Source organism: Leptonotus elevatus, chromosome 13, assembly GCF_054856555.1.
Source record: "Leptonotus elevatus isolate MCC_2025b chromosome 13, RoL_Lele_1.0, whole genome shotgun sequence".
In the NCBI taxonomy this organism is placed as follows: domain Eukaryota; kingdom Metazoa; phylum Chordata; class Actinopteri; order Syngnathiformes; family Syngnathidae; genus Leptonotus; species Leptonotus elevatus.
The window spans coordinates 5218642-5235547 of NC_141251.1; the positions used below are offsets into that span (position 1 = coordinate 5218642).

General features: G+C 39.1%; 2 protein-coding genes across 8 annotated transcripts in view; one reads left to right on the top strand and one right to left on the bottom strand.

Moving 5' to 3' along the window:
• LOC147163560 (E3 ubiquitin-protein ligase NEURL1-like) overlaps positions 1–4824 on the top strand; it is an 84033-nt gene extending 79209 nt beyond the window's left edge. For all 3 annotated transcript variants that reach the window (XM_086092320.1, XM_086092319.1, XM_086092321.1), the window contains 2 exons: positions 527–652; positions 1557–4824. In XM_086092320.1, the coding sequence (XP_085948446.1) occupies positions 527–652; positions 1557–1786 (356 nt within the window). In that variant the 3' untranslated portion in view covers positions 1787–4824. The remainder of the gene's footprint in view (positions 1–526; positions 653–1556) is intronic.
• A 3315-nt stretch (positions 4825–8139) lies between these two features.
• Positions 8140–16906, bottom strand: part of LOC147163561 (SH3 and PX domain-containing protein 2A-like) — a 53236-nt gene continuing 44469 nt past the window's right edge. For all 5 annotated transcript variants that reach the window (XM_086093485.1, XM_086093484.1, XM_086093483.1 and 2 more), the window contains 5 exons: positions 13217–13334; positions 12790–13121; positions 12241–12290; positions 10993–11112; positions 8140–10920 (listed from right to left, as the gene is read on the bottom strand). In XM_086093485.1, the coding sequence (XP_085949611.1) occupies positions 9010–10920; positions 10993–11112; positions 12241–12290; positions 12790–13121; positions 13217–13334 (2531 nt within the window). In that variant the 3' untranslated portion in view covers positions 8140–9009. The remainder of the gene's footprint in view (positions 10921–10992; positions 11113–12240; positions 12291–12789; positions 13122–13216; positions 13335–16906) is intronic.

The following is a 16906-nucleotide window of genomic DNA, read 5'->3' on the forward strand; positions in this document are numbered from 1 at the left end:
CCTCGCAGCGCTTGGTTCTTCAGTTCTGTTCCTAATCTCATAATGAGCGTAAATTGAAACACGTCGAACCTGGAACTATTATATAAACGTAAAACGCGTGTTCTTCTCGCAATATTGCTGCATGCTTTGAATGGTCTAAATGGCACAGTCACCTTTTGGAGATAGTGACCCACTTTCCCACATGCAGCATCCGTGCACGAACCCGATCCACGACGCGGACTCGTTTGCACATAAAGTCAAATGTTTAACGAGCTAATGTCGCGCCGTGATGCGATGTTGAGCTGGAGCGCAAATAATAGAAGTCAAATGTAAACACGAGGCCTCATTTGTCTGCTGCGTTTGCTCGCGAGGAAAATGGATGCCAGGTTTATGATTTAATTAGCAAGTGCCCGTGTGTCGTGACGACCAAAAAATGGACATAGCAATTAGGTCGTTGAAATAGACGATTACTATTTACCGTATATTTTTGTACTTGAGCACTGTTGTTGGCCGAGATTTTGATTTTGTGTGTGTTGTACTTTGTCAGGCTCATCTCAAGCCACAAACCCACTCGTCCAGTCGCTTCTGAATTCCAGCTCATCCGCCGTCAACACGCCCAATGTCAGTTTGTCTTACAAAAGGCACAACCGCTTCAGCGCTCCTCCCCTCACAGGTTTGTCGCTCGCATTTTACTCACTGTGTCTTTCATATGTGAGTGTGGAGATTTGGGGAGCGCAAATGTTCCACAGTACTTCCAATGCAGTGGTTTGGTTGTGCCGTATTTTTATTTTGCCGACTATAAATTGCACCGGTCCAAAAAACATTTTATAAATATATATATATATATATATATATATATATATATATATATATATATATATATATATATATATATATATATATATGGCCATTTTTTTTCTAATTCAGTTAATTTTTTAATTAGTTTAAATTTTGGGGAAAAGGCTTAATTTCTGTTTAGTTTTTATTAGGTTTAGTTTTAGGAGTTTTTATTTTATTTGAGATGTCACAATTAATTGATTCATCGACAAGTAATCGATGATCAAATTAACTCATTCACTGCCATCGACGGCTATAGACGTCAAAAGTTCATTTAAACTATTTCCATTAGTTTAACATTTGTTTCCACTTTTGTTAACAAGTGTATAAAAACCTAGATTTTTTTTTATTGTACATTTAGAACAGATGTAAAATTTGTGATTAATCGTGAGTTAACTAGTGAATTCCTGTGGTTAATTACGATTTAAAAATCATCGTCATCTTTTTCAGCCGTCAGCCGATTATTTTTTTTTAATTGTAATTAATCGCATGACTTCAATAATTAACTCACGATTAATCACAAATTGTATCTGTTCTAAATGTACAATACATTATTTTTTTCTAGATTTTCATACTCTTGTTAACAAAAGTGGAAAAAAATTTAAACTAATGAATTTTTGACATCTATAGCCGTCAATGGCAGTGAATGAGCTAAAATAAATATAAACAAACAACTGTACATAAACCTCTAATGGCTGAACGCCATTTTTTTTTTGTGTGTGTGTGTTCATCTCATTCAGAAACGCCGCAGAACTCTCCGCCGGCCAGCCCGAGCTCTCCCAGCTCCACGCAAGAAGAATCCGACAAGTGCGCCATTTGCTGGGACGACACGGCGAACACGGCGCTCTACGACTGCGGGCACCTTTGTCTGTGCTTCTCGTGCGCCCGCACGCTCAAGCAGGAAGAAAAGTCCTGTCCCATCTGCAGGAAGCCCATTTTGGATATCATCAAGACCTACCGCAATCCGTAATCATTTTGGAATGGACGCCATCGGATTGTCAAGATCAACTCAGGTTTTCTTGGAGCGGTAAAGACTTGTGTTTTTTCAAGGGACCCGGTTCGTTTTTGCATCCCGTCCGTGAATTCACGTCTTAATAGCAGCACTTTCGCGTCGTCATTGTAGAAACAATCAATACTCTAGAAAAAACGCAATATGAATATGAATATATAGCATCTGGAGCAGATCACAATCAGTATTTATCTAATAACAAAAACATGTCAGATTTGATGAAATATATATTCAGTATTATACTCACTAAAGATGTCCAGACGTGTGTTTTGCTAGCATAAGTTGTCTGTAACCAGTTTTGCTCTGACCAACCAATCAGAGGACGGAAAAATATTTTCTCGTGTTACTGTAAAGATGTCTAATTGTTTTTACCTTGGGAGAAATTATTTTAATTATGACATTGTAATTTATTGTAATTATATGACTTATCAATGTGGCCCTGAACTCCTTTTTCGCATCAAATTATTTTGTTTTGCTTTTTCTTTGCAACATTTTGTCACTTTAGTTCAAACCTACGACGAGGTATTAGGGCCACGTATAAATATTGTTTTGAGAGGGTGGAGGCAATATTAAGTCGTAAATTTGAGAGTTTATAAAGTGACAAATTTGCGACTACAAAGTGGCAAATTTGCAAGAAAAATTTGGCAAATTTGCTACTTTTTAAAGTCGCAAATTTGCGAGTTTTATAAAGTAACAAATTTGCCACTTTACAAAGTGCCATTTTTGCGTGTTTATAAAGTGGCAAATTTGCGAGAGAAAAAACACTAATTTTGCGAGTTTATAAAGTGGCAAATTTGTGAGAAAAAAATACTAATTTTGCGAGTTTATAAAGTGGCAAATTTGTGAGTTTATAAAGTGGCAAATTTGCGAGAGAAAAAAACGTACGAGAAATACACCTAGCGTAGCTATAGTCTAATGTGAGGATTCGTTGGTGGTTTAACGGGACACCATTTATAAAATGAAAAGGCAGTATGGAGACGGATTCATTCTTAATTTAAACTTTACTCGTCATACGCGGCAGCTATCAGCTGACTAAACACTAACCAATCAGAAGCTAGCATACTTTAGGTAAATGCAAGTGAATGACGGAGAGCAGCAGATTCAACACATCAACTTAGATACTTGTACAAACAAACACCAAAGTGTATTAATGTGTAAATAATAATTCTAGTAACACAAATTTACGAGTGAATATTTATTTTAACAATATAACTTAAATGTTTGATCCTCAGGGTGTGGACCTTCGCACAGCGAGGCGTCTTTGTCGCTGGCCGTACCCAACGCTTCAAAGTGTGAATGCTTAACCTATTTGAAAACACGACCAGAAAAAAAATATATATATATATTTTTTTAAAGAAAACACATAGAATGCTCAGACAATAAATGCTGATGCAATAATAAGCAGCAAAAAGCCTCTGGCGGGTACAAAAAAAAAAAAAGTGGCGTTAAGTACGTGGCTACCTGCTTTGTGTGCACTTGAGATGGTACGAGAGGGTTGTTGTGGGCTCAAGGAGGATGCAAATGAACCAGGAAGTAGAAGGAGGTCACCTTGCTGGCGTTTCAAAACAGCCGCTAAAAAGCACGTACGACTTTCTGTAATTGGGTGATGACAAAAAAAAAAAAAAACACCGTCTGGTTTTTGTTAAGTAGCTTTTAAAGGATGACAAGTGGACTTTTTTTTTTCATCGAAGTGGGCAGACACGAGAAGTGGCAGGTGGCTTTGTTTACTTCACCACAAAAAAAAAAAAGGATATTGACACTTCAATGACAAGCTTGCAATTCTTAAGAGAATATTTGAGCCACTGAGAACTACAAGTTTTTTTTTCTGCCAATAAATAATTTGTGAAATAGCGGTTGAAGAACATCAAGTCGATCAATAATCCATGAAAGATGATACATCTAAATAAATTCATTCAATGCCATTGACGGCTTTTGACGTCAAAGATGGAACGCAACATTTTGTCACTTAATGTTGGCAAACTTTCCATTTAAATGTTTCACTGTTGTTGTTGAATTAATTTGTACACACAAGCATACGGCTGAATCCAGTCGTGAATTGAAGCATTTCTGTTTCACGGCACTGCTAAACTGGAATGATGCGGTGCAGATTTTCATTTCGGTTCATCCAAGAAATGAACAGAAATGATCATAATTAGGAAATGTAACTGCGGAGAAAATGGATGCAAGGTGTTTATTTTTGTCAAAGCGTCTGTGAATTCATACTGTCTTTATGTACGGCCACAAAACTGCCCCAGAAAGTATTATTTACAGCAAATTGTAGCTGATTTGCTGACAAAATGATGACACTTTGGATTGAAAAGGTTACATGCTAGGTTAGCTACAAGCTAAGCTAAGATGTGTTTTTGTTTGTTTGTTTGTTTGTTTGTTTGTTTGTTTTTACTGGTTAACATTTGGTGTACAAATATTTAATTGTTGCCATACAAAATGTCAATGATACGCTTTAGGGAAAATGCTACATGCTAGGTTCGCTACAAGCTAAGCTAAGATAGCAGATGTTTTTTTGTTTTTATGTTTAGTAGTTAACATTTGGTTTACAAATAAACAATTGTTGCCATACAAAATGTAAATGATAACACCTTAGGGAAAATGCTACATGCTAGCTTAGCTAGAAGCTAAGCTTAGCTAGTATGGTAAATTGCGTATGCTTTTAAATGAGTTAACACTTGGTTTACAACTAAGACAAATACTCAAAGTGAATGTGGAAGAATTACTATGTCAAATAAATACAACAAGATTTAGCTTAACTGCTTAGCTTAGTTAGCTTAGTTTCAAATCAGCTAAACGGGTAACAGCTTCTTCTTTTTTACGTGACCAAATTTATAGTCAGAAATAAACTTGTAAATAATTGAAATGGCATTTGTGTATTTACTTTTGTATTACTCGTTCACGTCCGGGGCTACGTTTATGCTATGAATGTGAGGGAAGTGTTTTTCTCATTGACGTTTCATTCTTTGTTCAATAAAGTTTACATTAAAAAGCCCATGCCCTCACTTTTGTGTTAATTGTGATATCTGAAGTTTAATAATTCAATCTTGGACTGTAATCTCCTTGATTTAAAGTTCCATTTCCTGTTTGGTTATCATCATCATCACCCACTCGTTATTTCCTCTTGAAAGGTAAAATCAAAACTTGTCGTTTTTTTGGGCTCTTCAATTTCAAAAGTTCCACTTGCAACAAATGCAATGAAACACGTTGAAGGCAATAAAGCAGATAAGGAAGGCAGCGCAATGCACGCCGTATCGGAGGCACATCAAACCCAATCACTCAGTATGAGTACTTGCGGAACGCCCATTTACGTACGCTATGGGGGTGGCGGGAGGGGGGGGGGGTACTCCGAGTAAACAGCTGTAAGTCACACAGTGACTGTTTATAGACTTGTGCTATGTCGAGCAGGCCCTGCTTTTTTGATTTACGAGCCCGTAGGCCGCAAGAATGAAGCGACATGAAACAGGTGTTCTCGCAGGGTGACACGAACGCGCGTGTGTACATGTGTGTGTGTGTGAAAGTGGTACGACGACATACCCTTTCACACTTACATATTAATGTCCCCACGCAGACCCCTCAGTCAGTCTGACCTTTGACCTTTGAATGGCTTTCCTAAGTGGCTTGACATGCGATTTATGTTCCTAAAATACACTTTTATTTTTATGATGTCATTTTAATTACACGCACAACTAAAGTGGGCTAACTTACATGTATTATTTTAAAATGACGTTAGTTATATTGATAGAATTGGCAGATGTTTAGACGTAGACAATTATCGGACTCAACTTTTTAGCGGAAGCCATTTGGCAGAAGCTATAAAAACATAAAGTCACTTTCCTGCAAAATGGAAAAAAACAAAGTTAGTGCATTTTAGTTGTCAGTGTTTTCATTTCAAATTGAATTATTAATGTAAATACAGTTGTAATTTATTTTTCAAATATGTTTCTAATTTTAAAAAAATTATTATGAAATCAATTAGAATTTGTATTAGTTGTAGTTTAATCATGAAGTCAACTATAATTAAAATGTATTTTAAAGAGCTATATTCGCAATTCAAATTTTTGCACTTTATTACAAGTACACGTTAAAATTGCTATTTAAATTTTAGCTACAATTTTAATCATGTTTGCATTCAATTCAGTTTTTTATCTTGTGTTTTAAATTTTTTTAATTGCATTGTAATGATATCTACATTCATAACTTCATTTTAATTGTAATTGACCATTATATACATCCAAATCATAAATGGATTTCTTAAATATTTTTATTTTATTAAGACGTGTATTTAAAAACAAAAAAAAATTGCATGTGTTGTTTTAATTACAATTTCAATATAATTGACATTTGAATTGCATTTGCAATGTTATTTAAACATAAAATGTCATTTAATTTCATTTTAATAAAAAAAATACTTTGAACATTTTATTTACATTTGTAATTCAATTTAAATGTTTTGAATTTGTAAATAAAACTTATTAATAAAATTAATACAACTTTTTTTTCTTTCAATTTTTTTTTTATGAATTCGTGTAACAAGTGTCAGTGTGTTCTTGGCGCATGAGCAAGACACACCAACTTTTACACACGAACCCTCCACTAACACACGCGCACAGGGACACGCGCACAGACACGCGTTTGAGCGCAGCTGACTGTTGGCGTCCTGATGGCTTGTGAGCGTTTGGTTAAGTGGCGTAATCTCTTCTTGGCACCCAATTTGTGTTGCCATTGCTATTGGAACAATGCACGTCGACTGCGTATTGATTCGGAATCCGAAATGGATTTGAGACACGAGATTGAAGCTCCTGTTTGTTGAAGCTTTTGAGCTTTCACCTCACTAATGTCGGACTGACTGAAAAGTAATTAGAATCAAAGTTCAACTTTGAGTGCAAAATGGCAATTGCCTGCTGTCACTGTAATGCTTTTAAATCACTGTCAGTGTCGGTCGGGGGTGGGGGGGCTTCATTCAATGACGCTGTTCTGCCCTGAGATGTTGAGCTCTGCTGCCCTCCAGTGGACGCGAAGTGAAATGGGGAATAAACAGTAACCAACTAGAACGTCAGCCAACTTTTTGATACTGTAGGAATATATTTAATTATTTTTTATGAAAAAAAAAAAGAATTTTTTGAGAGAAACTAAAAATAAATATACATATGTGGGAATCAGAGAGCATACAAACATGATGTGTGCTTAAGTGTACTAATGTAGCCTAATCATGTTTCCGGCTAAAAAGTCATGAGAAAACTACGACACACACACACACACACACACACACACACATCAACAAGTCATTAAAACCCCTCTCGTCTTTTTTTTTTTTTTGGAGAGGAAAAATATTGTCCTGTCATTTTGCCTTTATTATTGTGGCTGCACTACTTAAAATCAAGCAGTCTTGAGGCTTCCTTCAGTAAGTGTTTGAATATACTATATTAGTGAATAGTAGTCCTATTTTATTTTTTTTACACACAGTACTACCTAAAAAAAAAAAAAGTCAACATTAAAATACAATAGTGTATTTGGCCTGTTTTCATATAAATGAGACCAAGGTTTGTTTGTTTTTTTCTCCCGTTTTTAGGAGAGAAAAAATTCAGTTTCCCCCCTTTTTTTTTTGTTATTCTGTATTGTTTTTTGTGTTTTGGGGTTTTTGTGGGGTTTGGTGTTTTGTGTTTTTTCTTTCAGAAAAAAATCTTTTCAGTTTTACAGAATATTTTGTACTTTTTTTGGTACTATTTTGTATATTAATACTTTTTTCCCAGGTTTAAAAAAATAAAAAAATTTAATGGCAGCAAAAATAATAATAAAAAAATCCCCCAAACCCACAACAAAAAAACCTGAGAAAAGTATACTATATATGTTTTTTGTTTTTTTGTTGTTTTTGTTTTATAAATAAGAAGCCTTACGATACATGGTCATCTTTTAAAAACGGCTTACGATATACATGGTCGTTTAAAAAAAAAAACACCTTATGGTCTTTTTTTTTTTAAGTTGCCTTATGGTCGTCTTTTTTTAAATTATTTACTTTACATGGTCGTTTGAAAAAAATAAAACGCCTTACTCATGGTCGTAAAAAAAAAAACTTTTTTCAGAATATTTGGTCTATTTTTCCAAAATACTTTCCCCCCAGTTTAAAATATATATATTTTTAATGACAGCAAAAAAAACTTTAAAAAAAAATCACAAAAACAGAAAAAAATATCCCATGAAACTGAAATTTTATGGATTTTTTTCTACTTTTCTACTAGCTTTTTTGTCCCAAGTGAATGCAATACAGTGATTGACTCGTGTACGTGCACAATGAGTAAATAAAAAAGGACAGTTTAAAAAGTGCATTTATTTTCATTTTTAGGCACTTGAGTTATTGCTGCTTGTCACACCGTAAACAGTAAAACAAAAAGTGAGCATCCAATTTAAGACTACAAGTAAAAATGTCAAATTTACTGCCCAGCAGAAATTTTTTTTCAACATCAAGATGGATTGGCGGCAGATGTGTGAAGTGGTTGTGAACAATTGAGTCAATCGTAATGGTACAAAAAAAAAAAAAAAGAATAAATACAGATTTGGGTGGAAGCTCGTAAAGGGCCTCCGTTTTCCTGGTAAACCGTCAAGGGATTCGTTTCGTATTCCAAACCATCGTTATCATTGGAGATGCTCACAAAAGGACAATTAAATGCGTAGAATATCTTACATAATGGCGATGTACAGTACAACAAAAATAAAGCTACAAAAACATGCAATGAAGACAGCACCAACATGTGACTAACGCGTAGCAGCAAAAAAAAAAAAAAAACAACAACAAAAATGAACAGCTCAAGGCTTTGTCAGTATAATGAAATCAAACATGCAGTAAGCTTTAAATGCTTAGAAAGTTCTACAAAAATGATTACAGTAATCCCTCGTGTATTCGCGGTTTTTGGGGCAATCTAACCGCAGCTATTTGCGCAATTCTGTTTGTTTCCACAAGATGGCGCCAAATCACTATCTGCCCCTTGTTCCCGTGAATAGCGAGGGATTACTGTACTTCCGATTGGGTGGACACCAATGAAGCATCAAGTTCCTCTCTTAGTTTGTTCTTTGGCTTTTCTCTTCCTGCCTACTATTCAACTTCCTGGAATTCTGGTACAAAAATCAAAGTGTCCGCGTGAGTAGTCTTTCCGTTCGGAGTTCTGCCAGCTCCGAGCGCGCTACGGCTTCCTCTCGAGGTAATTGGAAGGGACCCACCCTTTCCTGGGCTTGCCACTGTCCAGCACCTTGCAGTACCACCAGCCGTTGGGGTTCCTCTCCAGAACCTCCAGACTGGTCCCCTCTGGGAAGCCCATGGTCTCCTCGTCGCCGTGGTAGTCGGCGATGGAGACGTAGACCTCGCGGAGATTGTTGTGGATGATGTGCGGCTTGGGCCTGACGGTGGACACGGGGAGGGCGTTCTTCTGGGGGCCGGCGCCCAGGAACTCCGAGCTGCCGGTGCCGGACGGGTTCCGGCTGGGCAGGGCGATGTTGTTGGGCGCCAGGCTGCGGGGCGCCGTGCCGAAGGAGGCGTTGCGACGCACCGTGGGGCCGACGCGAGGGTGGTTGCCCGAGTTGAGCGATTCGTTTCTCCTGAGGGAGCCGACGGGGCTCGGGGTATCCCTGATTGGGGCTGAGATGAAGACCGACTGGGGTCGGACCACCTGCTGCTGCTTGCCGCTGTTCTGCTTGCGCGAGCCGAACAAGCCGGTGGGTTTGGAGAGACCGCCGGGTGGTTTGGAAGGGATCGGGGGAGTGACTTTCTTTAGGTTCTGGTTGAGGTTGTTCATGGCCTGCACCCTTTGCTCGTTCTTCTCCAGGCTGTTGGATTTGCTGAGGCTACCGGGTCTGGACGGCGTTCCGTCGGATTCCGAGCCGGCCGCGTCGTCCTGCTGCCGCACGGGCTCCAGGAAGTACGTCGGGGCCCAGCCCTCGGAGTCGTCCCAGCGGACGTACCACCAGCCGCTCTCCTGCTTCTCCAGCACCAGCACCTCCACGCCGGCGGGGAAGCTCAACTCCGACTCCTGGACTTTCTCATAAGGGTCGGTGGTGCGATAGAGGACGCAGCCTTCCACGTCCGAGTCGCCGCGGCTGCCTTTGGAGTAGATGGAGGAGAACTCGGAGGACGTGCTCTGAGATGAGAAGGAGTCTTCGGAGGAGACGACGGAGGCGGTCTCCGAGTCCTCGCCTTTGTTCTTGTTGCCGTTCTTGAGTTGGCCCGTGGGTCGAAGCTGTCTTCGCAATGTGCTGATGTCCATCTTGTCGCCGCTGGATGCCTTCGCCAGCTGCGGTTTGGGTCTCACCACCGGCTTGGGTTTGGAGGAGGACTTGGCGTTGGGAGATGCTTTACTTTCCTCTCGGTCCTTCTTGGGTCTGGACATGTCCGGAGTGGACTCGTTGGAGGCTGACTTCGATCCGGACCCGTCCTCTCTTTTGGCTGACGTTTGGCTTCCGTTCAAGTTGATCTTGAACTTGTTGGCCGCAGATCTCCAACCTCCCGACTTCAGGTTGGCGGTCTTGCCAGTTTCGGACGCAACGCTGGCCTTGGAGGAACTGGAATCGCGGCTGCACTGCCTCTCCGGCGTCTCCTTGAAGGGCCGGAAGCCGTCGTTCTCGTAGATGCACTCCTCCTCGCCCTCCGCCTCTTGGCCGTCTTCGAACGACTCGCACATCCGAAAGGAGGCGCTGCGGAGCGATGACGCCGGAGACAGTTTGGAAGACCGCTGAGATCCTTTCTCTGAGGACGTGTCCTCATTCTTGGCATCCACCAAAGACGCTTCGCCTCTCAGGAACTCAAATTCGGACTCCAGATCCAGGTCGCCAATAGCCGGGACGTCGTATTCGGGTTCTTCGTAGACGGGCCTCCCGGGAGACGCGGGAGCCTCCGGGGCCTCGCTGCTGGGTGGCGGCGTCTCCGCCGAGTCCTGCTTCTTGACGGGCGGCGCCGGTGGCGGCACTTTGGGCCGGCACAGCGTGCTCGTCCTACGATTGAGGTTGGGCTTTTTGCGTTTGTCGATGTAAGAGCACGGAGCCCAGCCTTCCCGCTCTCCGATCTGGACGTACCACCAACCCCCGGAATTCTTCTCAATCACCTGAAACATCGCGCGTGACAAACGTTTAAGTTCCCGATGTGTCTCCAAGTCTGAGTTTGTGTGATTTGTTACCTCTGCTTTTTGGCCTCCGTTGAAACTGATCCCATCAGAGATGCAAGACTGGAATTCGGCAATGGTGTAATACTCGGCTTCAACTGTAGGGGGCTCTGGTGGGGAGGGCAGAGGAAATCCCTGGGAATAAAAGAAATACCGGTACTGTTTTAACCCCGAATAGACATGACTTATCAATTGCTGTCATTTATTGGTACACATGAGTGATAGATATTGAATCCAAAATTAGCTTTAAAAAAACCGGAAACGCCATTTATATTTTGCCCCTCTTATGTAGCTATACATCCATTTTCTACAGTGCATCACAAATGATGCTTTATGCGCTAGTAATATTTGTTAACATACATCACCCAACAGGCTTTATTCTGTTTTAACTCATTCACTCCCGGCCATTTTCACTGACGCAACCCCCTTCGCTCCCGGCCGGTTGACTGGATTTTGACAGATTATGCAAAGCCCACAGAATATTGTGTTCTGTTTCTATAAAAACATGGAAGCTACGAAGAGAAAGAAAAAGTATATTTGTATCTGTTACCATTTTGCAGCAATTAGAATTAGAATATAGCTAAGCTTGATCATTATTCACAAACCCGTTGACAACACTGGGGAAAAGAGCTTGTTGCAACATCGCCATGGCTGATCTCTTAGAATCTGCTGCCACCTGCTGGCCGTTATTTGTTATAACTACAATTACATCAAAGCCTTTTGTATGCTCTAGCATAAAAAAAAAATAATAATAATAATAAAAATAATAAAAAAATAAATAAATAAAAAATATATATATAAAAAATAAAAAATAAAATAAAAAAAATTATAAATATGTTTTAAGGAGTGAATGAGTTAATAGCAAGTATGTTCTATTTTATTTATTTACTTATTTTAATACTTTGCTTTTGTTTATTTTATTTTTTATTAGTTTCCGTATTATATATATAAATTATATAAATAAATATATATAAATTTCAGGGTAGTAAAGTATTGCGGAATTCTTTGCTTTTTATTTTTATTTTTTTATTATTTTTAGTAATATATGGAACACATTTCAAGATAATAAAGTATTTTGCGTAATAAACTCCAATTCCCAAACGACTGTTCGACCTTTATTTCATTAACAAAAATGTTTATTAAATTTTTTTCAACTATAATAACCTTGCTTCCTAAATACTAAGTACCAAGTTAGCTGTGTTTATGAACCTTTAACTTTACTGTATGCACACGTATTACTTGTGTTCTAAAAAGCATTCCCACCAGGGTTGCATCTCTTCGAGGAGGAGGTTTTTGCCTGAGAACTGGGGAACCTGTGAGACAAAGAACAAATGCTATAAATACACACACACACACAAATACTGTACAGATATTGAATAGTAAACAGTAGGCCCGCCTCCATCGCAGCAATTTTGCTCTTTTTTTTTTCATGCAATTAATAATTTTATTTCGATTTACCTCTTATATTGTAATTCCTTTATTGATTACTAGATGTCACTAGTGGCTAGTTGGATTTTAGATGGTGTACATTTGAAAAGAGAAGAACAAAACAGGAAGTATTCAGCACATTTTAGAATTTGTTAAGATTGATTGAACCTCATCCTCTGTAATCCTGCTTTTTACGCCTACAGATAACGATGGCTGTAGGTTCCTTTTATAATGTGCATCTTTGGGCATGATTATTGATGTATGTTGCGAGATTTTAAATTAAATATATATGTCAAAAAAAATTTACATACTTGAATATATTAGTGTCAATGGAGATAAAAAAAAGAAGAAAAAAAAGATCCTAAATGAATGAGCACGACTGACCGATTTCCACCCGGTGAGGTGCGATGCGGGCCACGGCAGGCGAGGCCGGCTCCGTTCTGCCTTTTCCATCCTGAGGCGTGACAACCGGGCCCGAGTCCGAACACAGAACCGGCAAACTGATCTCCTTGCGGGCCACTTGCGGGCTCTCCGACACGACGTCATCGCCGCCGACGTCCTTGTCGCTCGGGGACTTCTTGTTGAGCAGGTTGCTGATCTCCATGATGTTCCCGATGATCTCCACCGGGCCGGTCGCCGTCTTTTTTCTGGGAGAGAGATCCTCCTTCATCTTCTTGAGATAAGAAGCTGGAGCCCAGCCCTCCTTGTCTTGGTACCTGGGAGGAAATAAAACACAAGTAGAAGTCAACACTGGCTGTTTTTTTTAAGAGAGAACTTTTGTGAAATTCCAGCCGTGTGAAGTGAAGCTCACCTGATGAACCACCAGCCTTCCAGGTTCTTCTGGATCACGTCCACCACCGCGCCTTTCTCAAACGCGATTTCATCTTTGCCCTGGCTGGCGTACGGCTGCACTGCGATGTACTTCTCCTCTGACAAAGACAAAACAGCAACACATTAAGAAACATGTTTTTTTTTGTGTGTGTGGAAAAAACGGTGGGCCAACAATACGCAAACACTTTTTTTTTTAACTCAAATGTATAAAAATTTGTATTTCAATAAACGTTATAGTTAACAAAAACTACAAAATAGCTCAAGTAAAAATGTGGAAAAAAAATCCGGAAATATTAAAACAAAAAACAATCCATACACTTAAAAAAACAACTAAACTAAAACTAATAAAAACAACTAAAAATAAACCATTAAAAAAATAATAATAAATGACAAACCTGCTCTAAATATTAATTAAAACTAACGGAATTTTGAAAAAAACAACAACTCAAAATTGAATAAAAATTGGGGAAAAAATTATTATAACCCTGATTTAAACTGTATTATTATTTCACATTAGATTTTGTTGTTGTTTTTCTAAATGCAAATTTAACAAAACTAACCAAACCAAAAACCAAAACTTACTAGTTACAAAGTAAGTAAAAGAGTAAAAGAGTCAACAAAAATTGAACAAATTATTATATCCCTGATTTAAATTAACTAACTGCATTATTACTTCACATTAGATTATAATTTTTTTGTCGTTTTTCTAAATGCAAATTTACCAAACTACTCGAACAACAAAAACTTTTCCTCATGTCACATCACATAATTGCATTGTCTCTTCTTGCTGGGCATTTTTGAGGGGCAAAAATAATAATTATAAACACGTACAATGTAGATCCCACAATTCGCAGAAGATCGGGCCATACCATGTCACTTCACATATTTGCATATTTGGTTCCCTCTAAAACTGTATACACAGCACAAACTATGAACCCAAATTTCAGACCGATTTTACAAAATTACCTTTCAAAATGATTTGATTTTACACGTTAACGCCTCTTCAACAAATGAAGCTCGTGTCTCAATTGAGATTTCTTACGTCAACATAATTCCTTGTTTCTGTACTACTTTCCTATTCAGATAGGGCTTTGGCGACATCTTGTGGCATTGTCAGAAATAGCATAGACATATAAATCATTTATATATATATATATAAATATATAAATGATAAGTTCCACAGTAGAAAAAAATGGAATAGTTGAATCTGTGAATAGTATGTATACTTGTTTGTGCAACGTGCATTTTAAAGTCAGCGTGAACGGAGCAGTGCAACTAAATGGCAACGCGTCATAATTTATGGGCAACACATCTTGAAAGTGGACGATTATGTTGCTCAGAGCCATCCTGAAGATGTCAACGTCGCGCACAGGCTGCCATTCATTCACTTTTGTTTACATTAAGTGCACCTATGAAGTGTCCTTGGCCTTGCGCCTCTTCACTCAGCACGTAATAAATAGCCAGCCAGAGACTCCGTGTTGATGTTTGCAATTTTTGCAAGGCCGGCGGGCCGTTGCGCAGACACCATTTCCCGTCATTAAGGCAATTCCTGACCAACCCTGTCCGACCGAGTCCCGAGAGAGCACGGCGACAAAAGTTAGAAAATGAAGAGTGTTTGGGATCCTGCTAACAAATAATTCAGTTTCCCCCTTTCCTTGCCCTTTCCCAAGTTTGTCTCGGAGCCCCCAGGAAGTGGGACAGTATATCCCCTCACTATTCATGTCGCAGATTTGTAGGGAAATCATTTTATAGGGGGGAAGGGGTTTATACAGTTTACAGGATATTCCAAATTTAAAGTGGTGCGTCTTCTTTAATGTAGTACCGCATTGTGCCACAACAAGTCTGGCAGCACTGAGGTCTACTGGAAGAGATGCGGCGTAAGAAAGCGAGAAGAAGAAGAAATAGAGCCGTTTGTGTGTTGCTACACACTGAAACTGAAAAAACGGGGAGTGATATTTACTTTAAAAACCTAGTAAAGTTCTTTCACTTTGAAATTCTAATTAAACTCTCCTTGTGAAATTTATTTTAAATTTCTGAGTTAAAAAACTTTACTAGTGGTGTGTTAGAAGTAGCAGTTAAGTTTAGTCATCTAACATTGACGCTAACTTTTGTTAGCATGTCTATGGGATTGGCATGATATACTAGCATTATGCTAGCAGATGCTTGCTATACAATATTACCAAATTTCACGGAGGATAGGGCTCGGGTCCTGATGCAAAAACATTATTACATTTTATTGTATGATGTAAATTTGCCAATGGGTGCCACAAGATGGCAGCAAAGTACCTACAAGAGTTAAGTTACCTACAAGAAGACGCGACTCAATTCACTTCAACATACAGCAGTTCCTGCAAAGTGATAGTTTCACTAGATTTTTCAAATAAATATCACTTTAGTTGTTAGAAATAGCAGTTAGGTTTATAAGTAATGTAACATTGACGCTAACTTTTGTTAGCCTGTCTATGGGATTAGCATTATATATTAGCATTATGCTAGCAGATGTTTGCTAGGCGATATTACCAGAGTTTTAGGACTCGGGTCTGACAAAATGCCACAAGATGGCAGCAAAGTTCTACTTTTACCTACAAGACACTACTCAATTCACTTCAACATACAGTAGTTCAACCAAGATGCCACAAGATGGCGGCAAAGTGATCATTTAGACTGTTTGGGCTAGTGTTCATTTATACGTCCATCCATCCATTCATCATCTGAACCACAATGTTTAAGAATTCTCTTTGGTTTAATTTGTCTGTTTTTCAGTCAACTTAAAGTCTCTTTTTTTTTTTTGCAGAACAAGCAAGGGAGTCTTTTTTTGTTCCCTCTTCTAATTCATGTTCCCCTCTTCCATCACCCTTTCCCACCGTTGTCCAGGAGAGGAAGTGGTATAGCAATTCATCCCCCTTTCAATACTAGACTAAGATCCAAAGAAAGAGAATATTTATGTATTTTTGACCTTGTGGACTCTTTTGTGTGTGCGGCCTGGTGACCCCCCCCCCCCCCCCCAAAACAATATCCAGCCAAGCATGGAGGGGAAACTCTGAATCAGATGTTTTGTTAACCACAACATGCATCGCCCCCATCACTGTTTGAGTTGATTCTCGTGGAGTCAGCACAATCTTTCGACTTTTTGTTTTTGTTTTTTGGAAACAAGTCTACTCCAGAGAACGGTGCCAAGCGCAAATTTGGTATGAACCCAATAGCCTATCCTCACTGCTCCTCTAATGGTGACCATCTCGGGCTGCCCGTGAACGGCATAAACGTCGTTTGTGATGCGTCAATATTAGTCGCAATTTGTGCCGGAGCCGAATCGATAACTGGCTCTAACGCGGCTCTTAAATGCAGCGTCGGGCCAATCACGCTGTGTATTGCGCAACAGCTTTTCAGTGCGCGTTTAGGAGGATTTGGCAGGGTTGGAACGGAACAAAAACACGTCAACAAAAAACTATTTTGTAACATAATTTCAGTAATTGTTTGTTAGGCATAAAGCTACTGATTTCTACTCAGCTCCCCTGGGCACATAATTGCTAGAACAAACTTGAGCCGAAATGGCTCACTATGAGATATTAAACGAAACGGCAATGAAATGCAATAAAAAGGAAAAGTACAGTATTGTACTATCACAATATATCACAAATATTGCAGATTATTGGAATATCACTATTCATCA